Genomic DNA, 25,259 nt, shown 5'->3' on the forward strand with positions numbered 1-25,259 from the left:
AAATAAATGTATAGTGAACGTGCCTACACTGGTATTGTGTGCTCAAGCCAACAGCTGGCAGATAGTGTTGGTATAGCCTACATGATGAGATTATTCTGGACAAAAGAGCCATTTGTCAAATGGCAGCCAAGCATCGATCATTATGTCACCAGAATAAGACCCTCGATATTTATTGGAAAGGAACATCAAGCCTGTCACGGTTCACTTTCACCACCCTGTGAAGTTCATAATTTGTTTAATCTGTATCCTATTCAACTGCATGTTTTCCAGAGTTGTGTTGTCCTCCCACTACCACATGTCATCGCGTGACTCCAAGTTTAAATCTGATATGATGGTTGTATCAATATTTGTTTATAAGCGTTTCCATCACCATTTCTCGCATTATTACTTTTACTGACACAAAAAGATATTGTCTTGTCTTGTCGACTTTTGGAAAGTTTACTGCCAAATTTGCTGTTTCCATCAGGCCTGTCGTGACACTTTTTTAAACTTGTACTTTACTCGCATAAAAAGCTTGTATGAAAACCTGGTTTGTGTGGTAGAAGCTAGTGAGTAGGGATGTTTTTGCAGGAGAATCGCAACCATCCTCAACAACGTGCCCACCACACAGACTTCCTGGACTCAGTCCTTTGGCTCTGTCCTCTCCCCCTCCTCCCCTCCACATAGTTGATGGTTGTTCTGTTTTGTACCCTCTCCCACCTCCCCACAGGCATGCACTACGGATATTTAGCCAATAGTGGCGCTAGCTCTGCCAACGCCGCCGCCAACGTTGCCCCCTCGTCATCCAGCTCCGATGAGGATGATGATGAGGAGGAGGAGGATGAGGAAGCAGGTCTGCTTATAGCTTTTATTCCCAACCCAACTCCAATAACCATCAACTAACCTTACCCTCACATCAACCCATGCAGCACTTACTTTCCTTTCAACCCCAGGCACTTTGCATTCATACTCATGTCTCAAAGCCACCTCCGCCCATCTCTAGCAGCTTTTCTGCCCCCCTCTACTGCCCACCTGACGGCCTCCACGCATTCAACAGCTATGCCACATCTTCTCCCAGCATTATCACTGTGTTCCCAATAGATATTGGATGTTAGTGATGAGAGCTCATTGTAACTGAAACCACAGTGAAGCATGTCAGTAAGAAAGGTGAAGCTGATCAATTAACCTCTTCTTGATCAAGATCAGCCTTGATTAAGCTTAATTCGATTCATCAGTGAAATCATGTGAGTAGGGTGTAGTGTTTGAGAGCAAATGTTGTTTTAGGATCGGTTTAGTCTTCTTGACATGCAGGCTACGCACTCGTTCTTGTGCTGTCCAATCATGTCCTCTCAGCTCTCGCCCACTAACCATTTAGGAACGATTGCATTTCAATTACAGGCACTGATCCAACTGGTTTCTGAATTAAGAAGCACATTTTTCTTCCCGTTGCAATTTCAGAATTTCATCCTTCTGAAAAACAATTGATTTTGTATGATTGGTTTTGCATTTAGATAAGGGGAAAAAACACACTTTTCTGTAGCTCCCTTTCTGGGCCAGTTACTAGCCAACACTTTGTTTGGAACCTCTAATCTTAGCACCTAATGTTATTATACTACATTTCCCATTTTGGTTATCAGCATGCACTGTACATGCGGTGTTTCAACAAGAAGGTGTTGATGAGTGTCCTAGGGGTGCTGGTGGGTCCAACCTTGGGTTTTGTGTAATTGGCTAGAGGTTAACAGCTTTTTAAATATAGCAGGTCCCTTGTTGCTGTGGGCCAGCAGGCACTGGTCTCCGCCGGGAGAAGGGTAGAGGCCTAGGCATGTCAGCACTAGCTCTCGCTAGCACCTCCTGCTAAAGGTGTGCTCCTCCTCCCCATCTTACACTCCAAACGCTCTCTATCATTCCATCATTTTCATTGTCATTTTCAAGTTGCAGATGTTTGTCCTATTTGATCAGGTCCCTTATCATTCTGTCTCTTTCTGTTGCTTGGCCAACATGTTTTGTTTATGCCTACCCTTTTGCTGTTTTGTGTTATGACATGAATTCATACGAGAACAAGGGCATGGCAATCATATCATCCTTGTGTCCCCAGCCAGCCAGTTTCACTAATATCCAGATCACTTAATCCAGTGGGGTGGCAGTCAGATTTAGCTGCCTGAGATAATTGGAGCTCATCCAATGAGCTCTTGGCCTGTGCAGGCAGTGCTATCTTGGTTCACTGTCACAGCCTTCCATTTGGCCCAATTTGATTAATCAACTCCGATGTGCGTGTGGCTGAGACTTAAAAGCACCATCTCATAGTGCCCCATAGCCCCTCTACCCAATTACTCAAGAGATGGAAGGAAGGCTGTATGTGCACGGCCTAGGGAGATGATGATGATAACTGCTGTCTGTTTCTCTATAAGTAAATAGCTTGGCTTGTGCGCGCCGGAATGGCTCATAGGAGCCGGAGATACCCGTGACAGGAGGCTAGTCTATCTCCTTAATGCTGAGTGCCATGCAAAGACTCATTGAGTTCCATTTTTACCGTTTTTGGTATGACTAGGCCGGAGATCCAACTCCCAATCTCAGTGCGGACACTCTACCCATTTCAGCAGCTTTCATATTTTATTTTTCTCCCGCCAGCATGTTCAAGGCCCTGCAGAGTTGTACTAAACCGTTGAAAGACAACAGCTCCTCACAACTCTTTCGTTCTTCACCTCCCTCCTTTCTCAGGCGGGGATAGTTCCTCAACCACCACTGGCAGTGCGTCCCCGGTGCCCAACAGCTACGACTCCCTGGAAGGCGGCAGCTACCCAGGTACATACTTTACTCAGCTCTTAACATCCAACGCTACATGTACTCTGCATTGTGGAGGCATTTGAAAAATTTGACCCAACCCATCTTGAGGCCAGATCCGTCATCCAATTTAACATTTCTTCTGCCACATTGTGGCGAAATCTGCACGGAGCCTTCACCGTGCACTGCCACTTTAAGAGCACATGAGCAGTAAGGACGGAGGAGATAAAGAGAGCTCATTCAGCTCTTTGGGGAGGGGCTCTTGGCTGGCGCGACAGGTTGATTGTGTGTGCTGTGCTGCAGAATCTTTGTTTGTTTTCAGCGTTTGTAGTTTATAAAGTATTTAACTCAATCATCGGTGTGATCGCTTTAGATCGTGGTTGTTTTTGTTTGGGACCACGCCCGTTATGGATCGCATGGATTAGTAGCAACATTGTTGCGAAGCTTTACCATACAAACCAACAAACCATCGGACAGTCAGACCGTACACCGGCAGGCCTGAAGACCACAGCTAAGATTTCTCTTTTTCTCTCTCTTCCTCTTCCCTCTCGTTCCAGTGCTTTACCCTGCAACAGACTCTATTTTTCAAATGCACTTCCCATTGAAGTTCATTAGAGCTGGACTATTATTGCCCTGCCAGAAGTATTTTGATGGACATTTTAGTTAAAAGGGAGGTTGCTTGCAGGTTGTGTATTGTTATGTGAACTGTATTGAGGTGAGGTGTACTAATGACATGTGGCCGAGAAGACTGTGGACATTTTTAAGGCCTTTGTTGTGTCGATGAACACCCCCCACATTCATACCCTCTGCACTCATCCACTAGAAAATAATACAGATTATTGCAAGTCCTCTGTTGATGACTGGGTTCGTTCTTGTATGAAGATGCTGTTTAATTGCTCTGCCATTATTAGTATTAGTATTATTGTATGAAGTATTATTGTTGGGGTTACCCCTGTGCTGTGATGTGGGTTTTATATGGTGTGTATTCTCTTTTCTCTCCACTGGCTATCTGGTAAACAGGCTACACTCTAGGCAGTCTCTTCTGCTGATGTGTGTGGGTCTGGTAGTGGTACTCTCTCTATTCTACTCTTTTCCTTTCGGCATGGTTAATACCTGCCTGGCGCCCGAACAAAATCTTTCTTTACCCCTCTCTAATAAATACCGCTACAACATATCTCCACTCAACCACAGCCCCAAATGCGCTCAGCGGGCAGCTATCCATTGGTACATGCAACTTTAATCTTTCTCTCTTTATTTCCAGAGTTCTCCAATCCACCGTCTGCTGACATGCCCAATCAGCCAGTCTATCAGCAGAGGCCGGTCTCCAGGACAGACTCCTCCCCTTCACATGGCGGGTACAACCAAACTGGCTATCAGCATTTGCCACAGGTAAGATGTTCTGGTGCAACCCACCTGGTTGTGTATGACTAAAATGATCAAAATACTATATATTCCTCATTCTAATATGGTCCCTCATGAAATACATGAAAAGGAGTTAGCCTACTAAGTCAATACCAGTGGTGTAAATTACTTAAGTAAAAATGCTTTAAAGTACTACTTAAGGGGTGTTTTGGGCTATCTGTACTTTACTATTTATATTTTTCTTCACTGTTTAAAAATATATTATTTACAAATGTAATCTTAAGAAATTTGTGCCGTCTGGTTTTATATTTAAAACCAAATATTTTTAAACTTACTCAAGTAGTATTTTACTGGGTCACTTTTACTTGAGAAATTTTCTAGTCAGGTGTCTACTTTTCTTTAAGTATGACAATTGAATACTTTTTACCCCCACTGGTCAATACATTTCTCATCCGTTCCTTTCTATCATGTTCATCTCTGTTCCACACCGGACCCTTGTGGTAATGATCTACCTGTCTCATTTTACTGTGTGACTAACTGCATCCCATTTGTCCGCACAGCCCTTCCCTAACATGTCCCAGCTGTCTGCGGCCCTCGGGGGACTGAGCGGTGTACCAGAGCTGGAGGTGGAGGCGCTGCGGCCGGTCAACCTGCTGCAGGAGAGGAACCTGCTGCCCCACCAGCCCCTGGATGCCCCAGAACCCAACCTCAGCGCTGACCTAAAAAAGGCCAACTGCAGCCCGGAGTAAGAGGGAGGGAGAGTTTGTGGGTTTGAGAATATGCTGGTATCTAAGCACAAAACTCACTGACAATATGCAGCATAAAATGAAACACTTTGAATGACAGGTCTCCTAAGCTTATTGATAGGATCAAGCAAAACACATATTGGAAACATTGTTGATTTCAAACGTACTTCTCTATCTCCACACTGCATTGTTCATCCATAGTCTCCGCTAACTCAATGAAATATATTAGCTCATGTCTAGCAAGGCAGTGCTAAACCTTCTTCTCTCTGGCCTCCACAGCACGTTCAGGTGTACCCTGACCAACATCCCCCAGACCCAGGCCCTGCTGAATAAAGCCCGGCTTCCCCTAGGCCTGCTCCTGCACCCCTTCAGAGACCTCGCAGTAAGACATCGAACCCGAACACAACCAGGGCCCTGCCCACAAACATCCCCTGGCTCCTAACTCCTGGTGTAGATCTGAGAGGATTGGATAGGTGTAAGGAACTGACATTTCAGGGAGCTATGAACTCGAAAGGGCAATTTGCTACAGAATAAATGTAGTGGAATTGAGTGAATATCCTAGAAAACTTGTCAGTGGCTATTTATATTGACTGGTTTTCAGTGTTGATCTATACTATGCCCCCTAAATAAAACTGTCATTCTGTCATAGATAGTTAAACTGAGAGCAGAAACAGAATAGTAGGAAGCAATGCAGGTTGAGATGGAGGATGAGGAGGTGCAAAAATACATTGTTTTAGGGTCAGTGCAAAGTGGTAAAAGTATAAAAAGCCAGTCGGTGTTGACATAAGGTGTTTACAGAAAGGATTCCACTCTTACAAGATGCATATTGCAGGTGCAGGTTAGATCAAATATGGAGTTTAGACCAAATTTTCAGAAATAACTTTGTAACAAACCACAGATTATTTATTTATTTAATCTTCTTCACATAATCTCTCTCTATCCATAGCAACTCCCAGTGATCACGTCCAACACCATAGTGAGATGTCGCTCCTGTCGCACCTACATTAACCCCTTCGTCTCCTTCTTGGACCAGAGGAGATGGAAATGCAATCTCTGTTACAGGGTCAACGATGGTACGGATCCCTCTATTCAATAGGTGTACAAGGGCAGCACTGTCCAAATGCTGATGTTCAATAACATCTGCTAAATCACCTGAATGTAAATATTCTCCTCCTCAGTTCCTGATGAGTTTATGTATAACCCAGTGACCCGCTCATATGGAGAGCCCCACAAGAGGCCAGAGGTACAGAACTCCACTGTGGAGTTCATAGCCTCTTCAGATTACATGGTTAGTATTCATCCATCCAGAAGCAGTTTGCCCTCAGGTCTCCATCAGAGACACGTCAGACTGCAGATGTGAACTGGTTGAATGTTTTGAGTAAAGCATGTGTTCTCCCCAGCTGCGTCCCCCTCAGCCTGCAGTGTACCTGTTTGTGCTGGATGTGTCTCACAACGCGGTGGAGGGAGGCTACCTGAACGTCTACTGTCACACCCTACTGGAAAACCTGGACAAGTGAGTCGCTTTGCCATAGAGTCCATACATAGTATTTGGCAACCTTTTAGTTCTCAATGTAAGACTCTCTTTTTGTAGTTTAGGCTCCATTTCAAAGAGGGTGGGAAAAAATAAAATGAGAAATGTAAAACATGCCTGCTTGCATTGGCCTGCTTGCAAGTGCGTAAGAACTGGAGGAATATTGAAATTAATCTCTCTGGTGCATTCTGTTTTAGCAGTTAAGTCCATCAGCATGCATACATATAAATATAAATACACCTCTGCTGTTTTTAACCAGAGTCTCAGCGATCACTGCCTCATTGTCTGCGTGCGTAATGGGTCTGCGGTCAAACGACCACCCCTCATCACTGTCAAACGCTCCCTTAAACACTTCAGCGAGCAGGCCTTTCTAATCGACCTGGCCCGGGTATCCTGGAATGATATTGACCTCATCCCGTCAGTAGAGGATGCCTGGTTGCTCTTCAAAAGTGTTTTCCTAACCATCTTAATAAGCATGCCCCATTCCCAAAAAATGTACACAGTCAGTTAGGAAAGCTACGGCTAGCTTTTTCAAACAGAAATTTGCTTCCTGTAGCACGAATTCCAAAAGGTTTTGGGACACTGTAAAGTCCATGGAGAATAAGAGCTCCTCCTCCCAGCTGCCCACTGCACTGAGGATAAGAAACACTGTCACCACCAATAATCTACGATAATTTCAATAAGCATTTTTCTATGGCTGGCCATGCTTTCCACCTGGCTACCCCTACCCCGGCCAACATCACAGCACCCCCTAGAGACTTATATCTCCCTCTCTCATTTTAAGCATCAGCTGTCAGAGCACCTTACCAATCACTGTACCTGTACACAGCCAATCTGCAAATAGCACACCCAACTACCTCATCCCCATATTATTACTTAACCTGTTGCTCTTTTGCACCCCAGTATCTCTACTTGCACATCATCATCTGCACATCTGTCACTCCAGTGTTAATGCTAAATGGTAATTATTTTGCCTATTTATTGCCTACCTCCCTACTCTTCAACATTTGCACACACTATACAATAATTTTTCTATTTTTTTTTCTATTGTGTTATTGACTGTACGTTTATTTGTTTGTTACTCTGTTATTGTTTTTGTCACACTGCTTTGCATTATCTTGACCAGGTCGTAGATGTAAATGAGAACTTGTTCTCAACTGGCCTACCTGGTTAGATAAAGGTGAAATAAAAATAAAATAAGATATGGGGAGCAATAGGATTTTGGCAACCCTGAGGCAAAATCTGCAACAGTTCCACAAGGAGTAGCCGTTTGAAGTTGATACGCTTCAACTATGAAGTAAAGAAAGATGTATACATACATACAGTTGAAGTCGGAAGTTTACATACACTTAGGTTGGAGTCATTAAAACTTGTTTTTCAACCACTCCACACATTTCTTGTTGACAAACTATAGTTTTGGCAAGTTGGTTAGGACATCTACTTTGCATGACACAAGTCATTTTTACAACAATTATTTAGAGACAGATTATTTCACTTAGAATTAATACAACTTACACTTTAGTTGACTGTGCCTTTTTAAACAGCTTGGAAAATTCCAGAGAATTATGTCATGGCTTCTGATTGGCTAATTCACATCATTTGAGTCAATTGGAGGGGTACCTGTGGATGTATTTCAAGGCCTACCTTCAAACTCTGTGCCTCTGCTTGACATCATGGGAAAATCAAAAGAAATCAGCCAAGACCTCAGAAAAAAGAATTGTAGAACTTCACAAGTCTGGTTCATCCTTGGGAGCAATTTTCAAACTCCTGAAGGTACCACGTTCATCTGTACAAACAATAGTACGCAAGTATAAACCGCACGGGCCCACGCAGCTGTCATACCGCTCAGGAAGGAGACGCATTCTGTCTCCTGGAGATGAACGTACTTTGGTGCGAAAAGTGCAAATCAATCCCAGAACAACAGCAAAGGACCCTGTGAAGATGCTGGAGGAGATGGGTACGAAAGTATCTACAGTAAAACGAGTCCGATATCGACAACCTGAAAGGCAGCTCAGCAAGGAAGAAGCCACTGCTCCAAAACCGCCATAAAAAAGCCAGACTATGGTTTGCAACTGCACATGGGGACAAAGATTGTACTTTTTGGAGAAATGTCCTCTTGTCTGATGAAACAAAAATAGAAATGTTTGGCCATAATGACCATAGTTCTGTTTGGAGGAAAAAGGGGGAGGCTTCCAAGCTGAAGAACACCATCCCAACCATGAAGCACGGGGTGGCAGCATCATGTTGTGGTGGTGCTTTGCTGCAGCAGGGACTGGTGCACTTCATCAAAATAGATAGCATCATGAGGTAGGAAAATGATGTGGATATATTGAAGCAACATCTCAAGACTGTCAGGAAGTTAAAGCTTGGTCGCAAATGGGTCTTCCAAATGGACAGTGACCCCAAGCAACCTTCCAAAGTTGTGGCAAATTGTCAAGGTATTGGAGTGGCCATCACAAAGCCCTGACCTCAATTCTATAGAATTGTTTTGGGCAGAACTGAAAAGGCATGTGTGAGCAAGGAGGCCTACAAACCTGACACAGTTAGTTACACCAGCTCTGTCAGGAGGAATGGGCCAAAATTCACCCAACTTATTGTGGGAAGCTTGTGCAAGGCTACCCAAAACATTTGAACAAAGTTAAACAATTTAAAGGCAATGCTACTGAATACTAATTGAGTATACAGTGGGGCAAAAAAGTGTGTGTGAACCTTGTGAAGACTTACAGAAAATGTTTGACCTCTGTCATTGCCAACAAAGGGTATATAACAAAGTATTGAGAAACTTTTGTTATTGACCAAATACTTATTTTCCACCATAATTTGCAAATGAATTCATAAAAAATCCTACAATGTGATTTTCTGGATTTTTTTTTTCTTCTCATTTTGTCTCATAGTTGAAGTGTACCTATGATGAAAATTACAGGCCTCATCTTTTTAAGTGGGAGAACTTGCACAATTTGTGGCTGACTAAATACTGTTTTGCCCCACTGTATGTAAACTTCTGACCCATTGGGAATGTGATGAAAGAAATAAAAACTGAAATAAATAATTCTCTCTTATTCTGACATTTCACATTCTTGAAATAAAGTGGCGATCTTAACTGACCTAAGACGGGGCATTTTTACTTTGATTATATGTCAGGAATTGTGAAAAACTGAGTTTAAATCTATTTGGCTAAGGTGTATGTAAACTTCCGACTTCATCTGTATATCTAGTTTTTCTCGCCAGGAAAAGAGACATGGAATACTTGAACAGGACTGTTATTCCAGATTTTCCCAGGAAATTCAATTATTCTTTGTCGTAACCAAACAAAACTAGCTCTGACAACTGTTCCCTGCTGGTTTCAATGTCTGGAAGATGTCACGTCAACTCCATAATGCCAAATCCATAATCCCACTTTTTGACGTGGAAATGAGTTCACCAGAATTCCAGTACACACACACACACTGGCATTGTCAAAGCTGCGAGAGATTCTGCAATTTCCATTGTCCAGTACTGTTATACGCTGGAGGCTAGGGTGACTCTCTGGGGGTTCTGTCTGTGTTTCAGGATGCCTGGGGACACGCGCACCCGAGTTGGCTTCATCACCTTCAACAGCACCATCCACTTCTACAACCTCCACGAGAGCCTCTCACAGCCCCAGATGTTGGTGGTCTCTGACATCGACGGTGTGTGTTCTTTCAGTCAGCTCCCCTTATCTATCTTCAGGTCCACTCCCTAGAAATGTCAGTCGGTTTGTGCTCTAGCCAACATGTTGTTATCTTGCTAAACAACTCTTGGCAAGGCAACAGTGTAGTGTTGATGACTGCAGACTGACTGCATCCCCCCTCCCTCAAACTGACCTGTCACTTATTTACTGATGGTTGAAATAATGACTTTTTTTTGTTGGTTTTCTCCAAGTTCAATATCTAAGGAAATTGAATTGGAGCTGTGATACATTAAATGATTCCGTCTTGGTTCTGTTTTTGTAGACATCTTCATTCCAACCCACGACAGTCTCCTGGTGAACCTGAAGGAAAGCAGAGCGGTAAAGGTTTTTATTTGAATGAGAATGTGTGCAACTATTTGTGTTTACCGGTGTCATCACAGGCTGGTTTTCTTGACTGGCGTGTGAAGGAGAGTCTTGGTGTGTTTTTGACCATGCATGGTTGCTTTAGTGTGATAGTATTTTTTGATTGTGTGTGCCTTTTTTAGTGATTTTGACTGCTCTCTTTCCCTCCCTCTCTCCTTTCTCCCTCTCCTCCCCCCCTCTCCCAGCTGGTGAGGGTACTGTTGACCTCCCTACACAGCATGTTTAGCCAGACCAGGGAGACCCACAGTGCCCTGGGCCCGGCGCTGCAGGCTGCCTACAAACTCATGTCCCCCACGGGGGGCCGCGTCTCCGTGTTCCAGACCCAGCTACCCACGCTGGGCCCAGGCCTGTTGCAGTCCCGGGAAGACCCCAACCAGAGGTCCAGTACCAAGGTATGAGTGCTGAGTCACACAGGCATGACACACACAAACATAGTACCAGTCAAAAGTTTGGACACCTACTCATTCAAGGGTTTTTCTTTATTTATACTATTTTCTATGTTGTAGAATAATAGTGAAGACATCAAAACTATGAAATAACACGTATGGAATCATGTAGTAACCAAAAAAGTATTCAAATCAAAATACATTTGAGATTCTTCAAAGTAGCCACGCTTGGCAATTCTCTTAGCCAGCTTCACCTGGAATGCTTTTCCAACAGCCTTGAAGTATTTCCCACATATGCTGAGCACTTGTTGGCTGCTTTTCCTTCACTCTGATCCAACTCATCCCAGACCATCTCAATTGGGTTGATGTCGGGTGATTGTGGAGGCCGGGTCATCTGATGCAGCACTCATCACTCTCATTCTTGGTCAAATAGCCTTTACATAGCCTGTAGGTGTGTTGGGTCATTGTCCTGTTGGAAAACGAATGATAGTTCCACTAAGTGCAAACCAGATGGGATGGTGTATCGCTGCAGAATGCTGTGGTAGCCATGCTGGTTAAGTATGCCTTGAATTCTAAATAAATCACTGACGGTGGGTTTTCCTTTCCTGTGGTGGTCCTCATGAGCCAGTTTCTTATTAGCACTTGATGGTTTTCTTGACTTTTTCCGGATTGACTGACCATCATGTCTTAAAGTAATGATGTACTGTCGTTTCTCTTAGCCCTATTTGGTAAAAGACCAAGGCCAAATTATGTGAAGGACGCTCAAATACTAGAAACGACGAAGATATGAAGATCAGTCAATCCCGAGAATTTTGCGCAACAATGAAACTGGCTGTCACGAGGACTGCCACAGGAAAGGAAGACCTCTTCCTCAGAGGATACATTCATTAGAGTTATCAGCCTCAGATTGCAGCCAAAACAATTCTTCACTGAGTTCAAGTAAGACACATCTCAACATCAACTGTAAAGAGGAGACTGCGTCAATAAGGCCTCCATGGTCGAATTGCTGCAAAGAAACCACTACTAAAGAACACCAATAAGAGGAATAGACTTGCTTGGGCCAAGAAACATGAGCAAATTACAATAAAATAGTGGAAATCTGTCCTTTGGTCTGATGAGTCCAAATTGAAGATTTTTGGTTCCAACCGCCGTGTCTTTGTGAGACGCGGTGTAGGTGAACAGATGATCTCTGCATGTGTGGTTCCCACCGTGAAACATGGAGGAGGTGGTGTGGGTGTGCTTTGCTAGTGACACTGTTGGTGATTATTTAGAATTCAAGTAACATTTAACCAGCATGGCTACCACAGCATTCTGCAGCGATACGCCATCCCATCTGGTTTGTTTTTCATATGTGTTATTCATTGTCGTCATTATTCCACAATGTAGAAAATAGTCAAAATAAAGAAAAACCCTTGAATCAGTAGGTGTGTCCAAACTTTTGACTGGTAGTATACACACACAAAATCAAATTAAATTAAATTTTATTGGTCACATACACATGGTTAGCAGATGTTAATGCGAGTGTAGCGAAGTGCTTGTACTTCTAGTTCTGACCGTGTAGCAATATCTAACAAGTAATCTAACAATTCCACAACAACTACCTAATACACACAAATCTAAAGGGAGGGCATAGGAATATGTACATATAAATATATGGATGACCGAGCAGCATAGGCAAGATGCAATAGATGGTATAAAATACAGTATATACATTTGAGATGAGTAATATAAGATTTGTAAACATTATTAAAGTGACTAGTGTTCCATTTATTAAAGTGACCAATGAATCAAGTCTGTATGTAGGCTGCATCCTCTCTATGTTAGTGGTGGCTGTTTAACAGTCTGATGGCCTTGAGATAGAAGCTGCTTTTCAGTCTCTCGGTCCCAGCTTTGATGCACCTGTACTGACCTCACCTTCTGGATGATAGCGGGTGAACAGGCAGTGGCTCAGGTGGTTGTTGTCCTTGATGATCTTTTTGGCCATCCTGTGACATCGGGTGCTGTAGGTGTCCTGGAGGGCAGGTTGGTTGCCCCCGGTGATGCCTCTGGAGAGACTTGCGGTTGAGGGAGGTGCAGTTGCCTTACCAGGTGATGATTCTCAGCCCGACAGGATGCTCTCAATTATGCATCTGTAAAAGTTTGAGGGTTTTTGGTGACAAGCCAAATTTCTTTAGCCTCCTGAGGTTGAGGAGGCGCTATTGCGCCGCCTTCACCATGCTGTCTGTGTGGGTGGACCATTTCAGTTTGTCTGTGATGTGTATGCCGAGGAAATTGAAGCTTTCTACATTTTCCACTGCTGTCCCATCGATGTGGATAGGTGGGTGCGCCCTCTGCTGTTACAGCCTGAGTATGGTTCTGTGACGTAAGGTTCCAGTTGTCTAAGAAGTCTATTGTGCATGTTATGTTGTGACAGGGTGTCCAACACCTGGGCCCAGCCACAGACTTCTACAAGAAGCTGGCCCTGGACTGTTCTGGCCAACAGATAGGAGTGGACCTGTTCCTCCTCAGCTCCCAGTACTCTGACCTGGCCTCACTAGGTAAGACGTGACCGCCCATTCTTTAGCTGAAAAAACCCCAGACAAAATCTTATGATAAAATAGAATATAGCAGTCTTTAGGGTAAACATTGAACATCAGGCTGACCACAGCATCCTCTGTCCCTCTCCTCGGTCCAGCCTGTATGTCTAAGTTCTCAGCGGGCAGTATCTTCTACTACCCCTCGTTGCACCACGTTCACAACCCGGCCCAGCTGGACAAGTTCCAGAAGGATCTGGAGCGCTACCTCACCAGGAAGATCGGCTTCGAGGCCGTTATGAGGATACGCTGCACCAAAGGTAGGTCTCAAAGATGTAGACAAGTATGTCGTTGTTACGATTTTGCAACCGTAAACTACTTCTAGATTTTTTGTTGTTGTGTGTCTTGTCTTTTAGCGGTTTTATTTCCTTTCTGAAAGTTACTGTTGTCACTCGCCAAAATGAACAGTACCATAATTCCTGGACTATTAAGCGCACCTGAATATAAACCGCACCCACTGAATTATTAAAAAATATGTATTTTGTACATAAATAAGCCGCACATGTCTATAAGCCGCAGGTGCCTAACGGTACATTGAAACAAATTAACTTTTACACAGCCTTTAAACGAAACACGGCTTGTAACAAAAATTAAAACAGTAGCCTACCAAGAAAGTCATTGGTCACTATCTTCATCCTCCTGTGCACTGAAATCACTGAAGTCATCTCCTTCGGTGTCGGAGTTGAATAGCCTCAGAATTGCTTCATCCGATGTTGGATCGTTTTCATTGTCGCTCTCGTCGCTTTCATCCGGAGGCAAATTCCCCGGATTTCTCCCCACTTGTCATTCAAGCCTCCCACTGAACACGGAGCGCCACCTTAAATGCACGATTTACACTGATGTCGAGTGGCTGCAAATACTTTGTTGTGCCCCCAGGAATCACAGCTGGAATTGAGTTTGTCCTCTTGATGGCTTCTTTCACAGAATCTTATGTGGGCCCTCATGCTGTCCAACACAAGCAATGCCTTGTTCTTGTGAAAGAATCCTCCCAGTCGCTTGCCGTAACACTGCGTATGCCATTCATGCATTAGGCCTTCCGTCATCCATCCTTTCTTGTTGACTTTCATAACAATTCCGCTCAGGAATTTTTCTTTTGGCATCGTCATGCGTTTAAAAATCAACATTGGTGGAAGCTTTTCTCCCGATGCCGTGCAGCTCAGAACACAGGTGAAGTGTGTTTTTTTACATGCCCAGTTGTTTTCAGCGTGATTCGCCTATCCTGTTGACAGTCCGAGTGAGAGGCAGGTCAAACGTCAGGAACCTCATCCATATTTATGATGTCGTGTGGGCCGATGGAATGCTCCTCTGTCTTTACATCAGTGAATTTGCGGAAGTTTTAAACTTTTTCCTAGTAGTCGGGAGGGAGCTGCTGACACAGACTCGTCCGTACCCTGATGGACAGGCCTTTACGTCTCATAAATTTTAGACACCACGATGGTCCACCTCTAAAATCCTCAAACTTCATTGCGGTGGCGATTGTTTTGGCTTTCAGTCGGATCTGCACAGTTGAAACACCTTGGCCGTCTGCTCTCTGTGTGTTGACCCAGTCTTCAAGCTCATTTTCTAGTTCGTTCCATCTGCTTTTCTTCCCTCTGAAAGCTTTTGTTGTCTTTTTGCACTGAGTCAGTTCCTTACGCTGCTGTTTCCAACGTCTTATCATCGACTCATTAAGACCAAGCTCCCGTGCAGCAGCTCTATTTCCTTTTCCAACAGCCAGATCCATCGCCTTCAACTTGAAAGCTGCATCATATGCATTTCTCCGTGTCTTTGCCATGATGAGGGTGACAAAATGACTCGTAATCAGAATGATGGGAAGTTTGAACGCTCTCGATTTGCATCACATTATGTGATGGTGCTCAGTTTTTTGGCAGCATGAATCTTGTGAAAGCTGGAAAAATCCATAAATTAGCCGCGTCATTGTATAAACCGCGAGGTTCGAAGCGTGGGAAAAAAGTAGCGGCTTATAGGCTGGAAATTACGGTAATACATTTATTGACCATTTCCATATCTATTTAGTGGTTATCATTAGTAAGTATGTCGGTCTCCTCTCTCCTTGGTTGACAGGCTTGTCCATCCACACGTTCCACGGGAACTTCTTTGTGCGCTCGACGGACCTGCTGTCCCTGGCCAACATCAACCCAGACTCGGGCTTCGCCGTGCAGATGTCTATAGAGGAGAGCCTGGCCGACACCTCACTGGCCTGCTTCCAGTCTGCGCTGCTGTACACCTCCAGCAAAGGTACACACATTTGCGCACACACAGTTTAATCTCTTCAACCTTCTCACATTTTAATTAATTGTGGAAATAGTTTGTCAAATATTTGAAATGCTCGTAGAGAAGTCATTCCACTTTTTTACTTTTACCCAAAAAATATTTATTTTTTTCTAGACTGTTATTTTAGTATCATCTAACAAAGACTAATGAGTCTACGCCCTTCTCTAATTCTTTCTGTGACCCTCTCTACGTCCTCTTAGGGAAGAGGCGGATCAGGGTCCATACTCTGTGTCTGCCAGTGGTGAGCCAGCTTAGTGATGTATATGCCGGGGCTGACGTTCAGGCCATCACCTGCCTCCTAGCCAACATGGGTGGGTGTGTGTGTGTGTGTGTGTGTGTGTGTGTGTGTATATATATATCTATATCTCTCTCTCTCACACTCACTCACACACACACACGCTGTATTTGTTCATGGGACCTGATTTTTCAATTTCTATGAACAGCCATTGACCGGTCGATATCGTCAAGCCTGTCAGATGCCCGGGATGCCCTGGTGAATGCGGTGGTGGACTCTCTGAGTGCATACAAGAACACTGTATCTAATATCCATCAGTCTGGTCTTATCGCCCCTGCAGCCCTGTGTCTCTTCCCCCTCTACGTGCTGGCACTACTCAAACAGGTCAGTCTGTGCGCTACACACACAAACACAGTCTGCAGACAGGACTGCACACATAAAAACATCTCGGGTGTGTGTACATATGCCCCAACACACACATACATCTAAGGTCGTCCCGGGGACAATAAAAAAATAGTCTGGATGATAGATCCAAAATTCATACAAACCCCCAAAAAATGATTTAACCAATGAGGCTGATGCAACAGATCTGAACGTTTAGCTTAACATGTTGGTAAACTATTGTTTATTCGCATAACAGGGCTCCACTGACTTTTTCAGTTGGTGGCACCAGCCCATTAAAATCAAATCAAATTTTATTTGTCACATACACATGGTTAGCAGATGTTAATGCGAGTGTAGCGAAATGCTTTGGTCACATCCTAAAATAATTTATTCAATAAATAAGTTATAAAAAAAACAAGTTATTACATTTTAAACAAGTTTATGGTTAAATATTTTTTTAAATTGCGGACTGCCTCTGCTCAGATTGCAAGGTGGGTGATGTGCAACAGGCACTGGCCTTTCTCTTTTGATCTGAACGAACCGTGTCGACAGTCAAGCCTTGAGCCATTAATGTTAATTATCCTACATTGTATTTGTCAAACATGACCGGCGTTTTAGCCTATATTTACAGTGCATTCGGAAAGTATTCAGACCCCTTCCCTTTTTCCACATTTTGTTACGTCAGACTTATTCTAAAATGGATTTAAAAAAATAATAATCACCTTATCAGTCTACACACAATATCCCATATTGACAAAGCAAAAAACAGGTTTGGAGAAATTTTGGCAAATGTATTAAAAATAAAAAACAGATACCTTATGTACATAAGTATTCAGACCCTTTGCTATGAGACAACATTGCGCTCAGGTGCATCCTGTTTCCTTTGATTATCCTTGATGTTTCTACAACTTGATTAGTCAGTCTGTGGTAAATTCAATTGATTGGACATGATGTGGAAAGGCACACACCTGTCTATATAAAGTCAAACAGTTGACAGAGCATGTCATTGCAAAAACTAAGCCATGAGGTCGAAGGAATTGTCCGTAGAGCTCAGAGACAGAATGGTGTCGAGGCACAGTTCTGGGGAATGGTAACCAAATATGTCTGCAGTGTTGAAGGTCCCCAAGAACACAGAGGCCTCCATCATTCTTATATGAAAGAAGTTTGGAACAACCAAGACTCTTCCTATAGCTGGCCAAACTGCGTGATCGGGGGAGAAGGGTCTTGGTCAGGGAGGTGACCAACAATACGATTACTCTGGAGATGGGAGAACCTTCCAGAAAGACAACCATCTTTGCAGCACTCCCCCAATCCGGCCTTTATGGTAAAGTGGGCAGACGGAAGCCACTCCTCAGTAGAAGGCACATGACAGCCCTCTTGGAGTTTGCCAAAAGGCACTGAAAGACTCAGATCATGAAACAAGATTCTCTGGTCTGATGACACCAGGTTTGAACTCTTAGGCCTGAATGCCAAGCATCACTTCTGGAGGAAACCTGACACCTTCCCTACGGTGAAGCATGGTGCTGGCAGCGGCATGCTGTGGAGATTTTTTTCAATGGCAGGGACGGGAGGACTAGTCAGGATCGAGGGAAAGATGAACGGAGCAAAGTACAGAGAGATCCTTGATGAATACCTGCTCCAGAGTGCTCAGACTGGGACGAAGGTTCACATTCTAACAGGACAATGATTCTAAGCACACAGCCAAGACAACGCAGGAGTGGCTTCGGGACAAGTCTCTGAATGTCCTTGAGTGGCCCAGCCAGAGCCCGGACTTGAACCTGATCGAACATCCTCTGGAGAGACATGACAATAGCTGTGCAGCAACGCTCCCCATCCAACCTGACAGCTTGAGAGGAAATGCAGAGAAGAATAGGTAAAACACCCCAAATACAGGTGTGCCAAGCTTGTTGCGTCATACCCAAGAAGACTTGAGGCTGTAATCGCTGCCAAAGGGGCTTCAACAAAGTATTGAGTAAAGGGTCTGAATACTTATGATTTAATATTTCCGTTTTTTTTATTTGTAATACATTTGCAAAAATGTCTAAACCTGTTTTTTGCTTTCTCATTATTGTGTTTAAATTGAAGGTGGGAAAAACTATTTAATACATTTTAGGATAAGGCTGTCACAAATTTTCCAGGGAAAACAGTCCAGTTGACTTTATTATGTAAATGTATGCAAAATAGATTTGAATATTATTCAAATGTTGTTTTTTAGAGGCAAATATTTGAATGCGAATTTGTGACTGAGTTGATCTATTTCAGTAGTCCACATATTAGCCTTTCAAATCACTGTGAATGACCTAGGTCCTAGAGTAGAGCCATGTTGGAATATTACTTTACTTTGTATAACTTTGTATATATTTTTTTTACAAGTGGGCCTATTTTCGTTTGTATGTACTGTTTATCTCAGTCACTAGTTAAGTTAGAAGGAAGCTGTCAATGCCACCCCTTCTCATGAGTCTGTGTTCCCTCTTCTCCTATTTCCTCTTCCTCTCCACCGAACAGAAAGCACTGCGCATGGGGACCAGCACCAAGCTTGACGAGCGTGTCTTCGCCATGTGTGAGTTCAAGAGTCAGCCGCTACAACAGATCATGCGTGCGGTCCACCCCGACCTCTACCGCCTGGACACCATGTCAGACCAGGTGAGAGATCACACAACACTCTGATTTTAACAACTGATCCAAAATCAGCTCTCCACTGACCCCTAGTGTTATGATCTACACAGGTGGGAAATAACTTTTTGGTTCACCTTTAGATGAGGTAAAACCTACCAGCCACTCAGATTTTTTTTTTCCCAGCCAAAATACTTACTCATTCAAGGGTTTTTCTTTTGTTTTTACTATTGTCTACATTGTAGAATAATAGTGAAGACATCAAAACTATGAAATAACACATGGAATCATGTAGTAACCAAAAATTTGTTCCAGCAAATCAAAATATATATATTGTTTGAGATTCTTCAAAGTAGCCACCCTTTGCCTTGATGACAGCTGCACACTCTTGGCATTCTCTCAACCAGCTTCATGAGGTAGTCACCTGGAATGCATTTCAATTAACAGGTGTGCCTTGTTAAAAGTTAATTTGTGGAAATTCTTTCCTCAATGCGTTTCAGCAAGTCAGTTGTGTTGTGACAGGGTAGGGGGGTATACAGAAGATAGCCCTATTTGGTAAAATGCCAAGTCCATATTAAAGCAAGAACAGCTCAAATAAGTATAGAGAAACTACAGTCTTATCATTACTTTAAGACATGAAGGTCCATCAATACGGAACATTTCAAGAACTTTAAAAGTTCATTTGCAGTCGCAAAAACCATCAAGCGCTATGATGCAACTGGCTGTCATGAGGATCGCCGCAGGGAAGGAAAGCCCAGAGTTACCTCTGCTGCAGAGGATAAGATTATTAGCTACCAGCCTCAGAAATTGCAGCCCAAATAAATGCTTCAGAGTTAAAGTAACAGACACATCTCAGGACTGTGTGAATCAGGCCTTCATGGTCGAATTGCTGCAAAGAAACCACTACTAAAGGACACCAATAAGAAGAGACTTGCTTGGGCCAAGAATCACGAGCAATGGACATTAGACCTGCAGCGATATGCCATCCCATCTGATTTTGGCTTAGTCCCACTATCATTTGTTTTTCAACAGGACAATGACCTAACACACCTCTAGGCTGTGTAAGGGCTATTTTACCAAGAAGGAGAGTGATGGAGTGCTGAATCAGATGACCTGTCCTCTACAATCCCCCCGACCTCAACCAAATTGAGATGGTTTGGGATGAGTCTGACTGCGGAGTAAAGGAAAATCAGCCAACAAATGCTCAGCATATGTAGGAACTCCAAGACTGTTGGAAAAGCATTCCAGGTGAAGCTGGTTGAGAGAATGCCAAGAGGGTGCAAAGCTGTCAAGGCAAAGGGTTGCTATTTGAATCTGTTTTGTTTAACAGATTTGTTTAACACTCTTTTGGTTACTACATGATTCCATATGTGTTATTTCATAGTTTTGATGTCTTCACTATAATTCTACAATATAGTAAAACTAATGAAAAACCCTTGAATGAGTAGGTGTTCTAAAACTTTTGACCGGAAGTGTATTTTTCGCCATTATTACACCAAAAATCACAAATAATGGATGTGCGTTCTTTGTTATGTTTCTAAAATAGGGAATGTATTACTAGTTAGAAGTAATGTGGTAGGGATGTTGTAATAATTTAGATACAATTGTATGAACAGTTCCACAACTGAACATCAACACAGTGCCTACCCTGCCACAAAATGCTGTGATACGGCTAATTTATTATTCAAGTTCAGGCCTCTACGCTGATATTTTTACAAAGAGCACATAAGTTGAAATTTAGGAGCACACTGAGCACAATTGACCTACACACTGAAGCAGGCCGCCAAGCCGAAACATCTGTGTACTCTATACCTGCTGCAGTGAAAATAATGAAGAAAACATTTGAAGTAAGCCTTATGCGACACCTTTTGGGGTGCGGACCAATCACACTTTTGCTTATCTAAATTTACAGGTTTTACGAGCAACCAAACTTCTGGTTCCCTTTTTTGAAAGGTGTTTTAATGATAAGAAATTACTAAGTTCATTAATTTACATTTTTTGGGGAGCGCTTCATGCTCAAACAAGCACTATGTACCCGCAAATATTTGAGTCATTAGATGCACTTTTTTTCAGTTACCTCTAAAGGGTGGGCCGTTAACATGATAAGGGGACACTCCATGTCTGTCAGAGAGGAGAGTCTCTGCTCTCCGCTTGCAGCAGACAGTTGCAGAAAACGCAAACTAATATCGAAAAGCAATCTAGCATCTGAATAAAACTATGTAACTAGCCAAGAAGCACAAGGACAAAGTCACACTTCAGTAGCCTTTCGGGTCAATTCGACCAACTTCTACATTTGAGTTTTGGATTGAAAGCATACTTTTCTCAAATGTTCTGTGGCCAACGTGGCTGGTGAAATAGTCATTCTTACCTGCCAATGCCAAAATCGACCTGAGGGTGGCAGGTGTTCATTTCCCATCCTGCATATAGCAAATGAGTGAAAACAGTTCTTGGTTCAGTTCTTAGACACAGTGATTCTATAATGGTGGACTGATACTCATTTGTTATGTATTTGCAGCCTTAGACTGGTTCACAGCTGGAAACATTGGTTTTGTTTACCTGGGATGGTGACAAGTATACTAATTATGGATACTGCATTACCCTTTCTGTCCACAGGGGGCTCTCCACCTGAACGACTGCATAGTGCCCCAGCCTCATTTGCTGCACCTCACGGCTGAGAAGCTGACCAGAGAAGGAGCGTTCCTCATGGACTGTGGCAGCGTGAGTCTTGCTGTGCTCTCACTCATATGACCAAAGTCCCTGTAAAACGTACCTGTCTCTGTTTGAAGACTTTAGCAATGCACTCCTCCATCCGTTATGCCATGATAATAACAGATCTGACGAGGTTGCATAGGTGAAGGCAGTACTGGTTGTAACTCCACTTTCACGTATCCAGTCACGTATAGATCAGTGATTACGTCAGAGAAGGGACTGGAGGAAAGAATCTTGTGTTTGTGACGAAAGATCCTGTTCTGATATGCACTACATTGGCTGCCTTTGTTCTCTTCTCCAGGTCTTTTACTTGTGGATTGGGAAATGCTGTAATGATGTGTTCATTCGGGACGTGTTGGGATGCCCAAACCATGCTTCTATACCCCCTAGCATGGTTAGTGAGGCACAGACCTTCATTAGACACAATGTGACATACCTACCGCTGTGTGTAACTAAAGTGTTTTATCTCCAGCTGGTGCTTCACAACAAGTGAGTACTGTACTCAGTTAGTTCAGCTCGGGAGTCATTAACTATTCAATCATTTGTTTATGTTTGGTTCTACTTTTTGATGAATGGCCGTGGCTACCTCCAAATAATGTGTCATACCACACAACGGGGGTGTTGCAACAACCACCACGTACGAACCTCACTTTCCAAACCACACATACCTATTTCACTAAACCACACACACACACACACACACACACATGAGACGTGAAGATCTGGCATTGAAACCAACCACTAGGTCTCTGGAGTCTGTACGCACACAGTCTTTGAGGGTGCAGCAGTAGTAAAAACAATGGTGTGGCTCTTTTTTCACCCTGCTTCTCTTTTATGAATACCAGGCCCAAATTCCTGAGCTGGAAACCCCTCTGTCTGAACGACTGCGTGCACTCCTCGCCTGGCTACAGGACTCGAGACCCTTCAGCTCAACTCTTCACGTCGTGAAGTAAGTCAAGTGCCCCTGGTCTAATTAATTGGTGTGTGCGTTGCAAATGAAGTACCTTGGTCCATGTCATGTAGCAAACCATCAGTTTTTTCATGTGGTAAAAAAGGTACTGTATGTTCAATGTGAACGTGCAGCCACTGCGAGGGTCAGTGATGGACGGCTAGGATGGAGGGCCCCCTATAGTGAGCTTTGTTTTAGTTCATTCTAACGTCATGCCGGTGTGTTGTTGCACTATGACAGGCTGCTGTGAGGATCTGTTTCCTACCAATGTCTAAGGACCATAGGACATTTCTTCACACCAAAAGGAAGTCTTATGAACTCGAAGAGGCCGTTTTTGAGAATTGTTTTATTCCCGAAAGAAAATCTTACAAATTCAAAGAAGCTTTTAGAGCATCAAAGGAATTTCAATAGACTGTACATTTATTCAGACTATGCTCTCATTCCTATTTCACATGCTCATCCATTTCATTACTTCTCCCTATAGGGACGATGCTACAGCGAAGACCAGCTTTTTCCAGCACTTGGTAGAGGACCGGTCGGAGTCGGCCCTCTCCTACTACGAGTTCCTGCTCCACATTCAGCAACAGATGTCCAAGTAGGACACATTGAGCAGAAGGTCCCTTGAATGTGGCACATGACAAACTGAAAGCTCCCTCAGACTGACTGTAGTGAGGTAGTAGGACCACCGATGGACAACGCCCCAACCCCACCGAACCCCTAGCTCTCTGGTCAACTGCGGCCTATGACTGTGGGAGGGGGAGGTTGGTGGAATGACCAAAGTGAAGATGACTTCCGGAGTTGAAGTGAAGGAATTGGCGTTTTAGACTCACAGAGCAAGTTGTGCACTCTGAACAAGCTGCTGCTTCAACCAGCTCGATGGCTTGAACCATTTCTCCTATCGTCTCTCAGCCGCTTTCGTAGCTCCACGTGGCATCTCTCTCCAAGAGAAAGCAAAGGAGAGGCTGCTACTTCATCTGATTAAGTTGACTCTTCTCTGACACTCCCCCGCACGTTTTGGTATCATAGTTTATCATACATCTTCCCCATCCTTGTTCCATTTTCTCTTATTTTCAAACACATTGACATACGAGTAGAGCATCCCCTCTCCTTGTTTTCAATGTGTGGTTTGGAGCCGCATCTTTCACCATTGTGTTTGCTGCTGCTAGTCAGGTGATTGGCTACCCTCTGCTTAACAGGATGCTAGTCAAGTGTTTGAAGATCCTGCCCCCACCCCCTGCTGTTCAAACCCTGTGTTGTCTAGATTAAACTGAAACTCCTGAACTTCCCCCTTCTTGTTTTTTGAGCCGCTACCAGAAGTTGCTGTCCACTTTGTAACTATTGAAAATAATATTTTATGTGTGATAATTTATGATGAGCTTATTAAATAAAATGAAACAGTATTTGACTTGATGATTATTTTTTCCTCTTATAACAGTGGGATATTTATATGTTTTGCAGATGTTGTCTGTTCTGGTATTGCACTACAGGATTTCTCAAACTCGGTCCTAGGTACCCCAGGGGGTGCTTGTTTAGTTTTTTTTTCCCCTAGCACCACACAGCCGATTCATATAATCAACTAAACAAGCTTTGATCATTTGAATCCGCTGTAGTTTTAGGGCAAAAACCAAAACGTGCACCAATTGGGGTCCCCGGGACCGAGTTTGGGGAAACGTTGGACTAAAGGATGTTTATCTGCTAAAATATATTTAATTCATGGTGTGTGTGGAGAATATTAATAGTTGTATCATGTGACCAAAACGTTTTTGCTTTGGTTGAGGGGACACGACTATGGTCAAGTGATTGGCAGGAACTTTGCATTTCTTTTCATCTTGGCTAAACACATCTATGTTTTCTACTGATTTCTTTAAGATGCCTATCACAGAGAACTGAAAGGCATATCAAAGTTATGTTTTATAAAGGAAATGGAAGGACTGTTTCCTAAATGAAAAGGATAGGAATACAAGATCTTTTACATACTCAATGAACCACTTCGCTAATGACTATAATCATCTGCACTGTATACTTAAAAAAGCATTTAGTATAGCTGGGAACTTGCTAACATGTCTCAATGTCAATCGTATAAAACTCGAGGAATCATTTAGCTTCATCCCTGAAAAGGAAACTGAATTAACATCCATCACTTTCTGTTCTCTGTAATTAGACCAATGTTTTGGAAGACATTCTGCCATTTTACTCACCATATCTCCTCTAGTAAACACATTTTCTAAGATTTGGTTGACTAACTTGAAAAGGGGGCATACCTCACATGTACTCGTTTAAAAATATTCTGTAGATATATGGATAATAAATTAACCGTCCTGACTCCCTGCTCCATTTGCAAACATCTGTGGTTCCCACATGGTGAACTTGTTATTTACAAGGGAAATTGCTTTGAACCTCAAATATTTCATCCAATCATGCTTTTAATGTCCGCCAAGAAGGACTATGTCAAGTAGGGAATATGTTGTAGACTACTCAGAGATTTATTTACTCTTTCTACTTTTGGGTTAGATACATACTTTGATACAGTCTGGACTAGCAAGCCATAACAGTGCAAGGTATACTGTTTCTTTATCCCCATCCAACTGGAAATAAACGTGTTTTCTTTTAACTTTTGAGACGAGCCACAAATCATTTCACATAGAACCTACTTGTTACTTTTCAC

General features: G+C 43.1%; 1 protein-coding gene across 4 annotated transcripts in view; it reads left to right on the forward strand.

Moving 5' to 3' along the window:
• Nucleotides 1–23,992, forward strand: part of LOC135526454 (protein transport protein Sec24B-like) — a 36,126-nt gene extending 12,134 nt beyond the window's left edge. For 2 of the 4 annotated variants that reach the window (XM_064954842.1, XM_064954844.1), the window contains 20 exons: nt 2,698–2,781; nt 4,022–4,149; nt 4,683–4,867; nt 5,148–5,250; nt 5,815–5,941; nt 6,047–6,156; nt 6,269–6,381; nt 9,949–10,067; nt 10,371–10,426; nt 10,657–10,863; nt 13,271–13,394; nt 13,532–13,690; nt 15,495–15,668; nt 15,905–16,015; nt 16,148–16,323; nt 18,829–18,966; nt 21,550–21,654; nt 21,947–22,039; nt 22,491–22,594; nt 23,079–23,992. In XM_064954842.1, coding sequence (XP_064810914.1) covers nt 2,698–2,781; nt 4,022–4,149; nt 4,683–4,867; nt 5,148–5,250; nt 5,815–5,941; nt 6,047–6,156; nt 6,269–6,381; nt 9,949–10,067; nt 10,371–10,426; nt 10,657–10,863; nt 13,271–13,394; nt 13,532–13,690; nt 15,495–15,668; nt 15,905–16,015; nt 16,148–16,323; nt 18,829–18,966; nt 21,550–21,654; nt 21,947–22,039; nt 22,491–22,594; nt 23,079–23,193 — 2,531 coding nt within the window. In that variant the 3' untranslated portion in view covers nt 23,194–23,992. Of the gene's footprint in view, nt 1–709; nt 833–2,697; nt 2,782–4,021; nt 4,150–4,682; nt 4,868–5,147; nt 5,251–5,814; nt 5,942–6,046; nt 6,157–6,268; nt 6,382–9,948; nt 10,068–10,370; nt 10,427–10,656; nt 10,864–13,270; nt 13,395–13,531; nt 13,691–15,494; nt 15,669–15,904; nt 16,016–16,147; nt 16,324–18,828; nt 18,967–21,549; nt 21,655–21,946; nt 22,040–22,490; nt 22,595–23,078 lie in introns of all 4 variants that reach the window. The other 2 variants (XM_064954841.1, XM_064954843.1) reach the window with 2 other exon arrangements.
• Nucleotides 23,993–25,259: the final 1,267 nt, after the last annotated feature.

This window comes from Oncorhynchus masou, chromosome 32, assembly GCF_036934945.1.
Source record: "Oncorhynchus masou masou isolate Uvic2021 chromosome 32, UVic_Omas_1.1, whole genome shotgun sequence".
In the NCBI taxonomy this organism is placed as follows: Eukaryota; Metazoa; Chordata; class Actinopteri; order Salmoniformes; family Salmonidae; genus Oncorhynchus; species Oncorhynchus masou.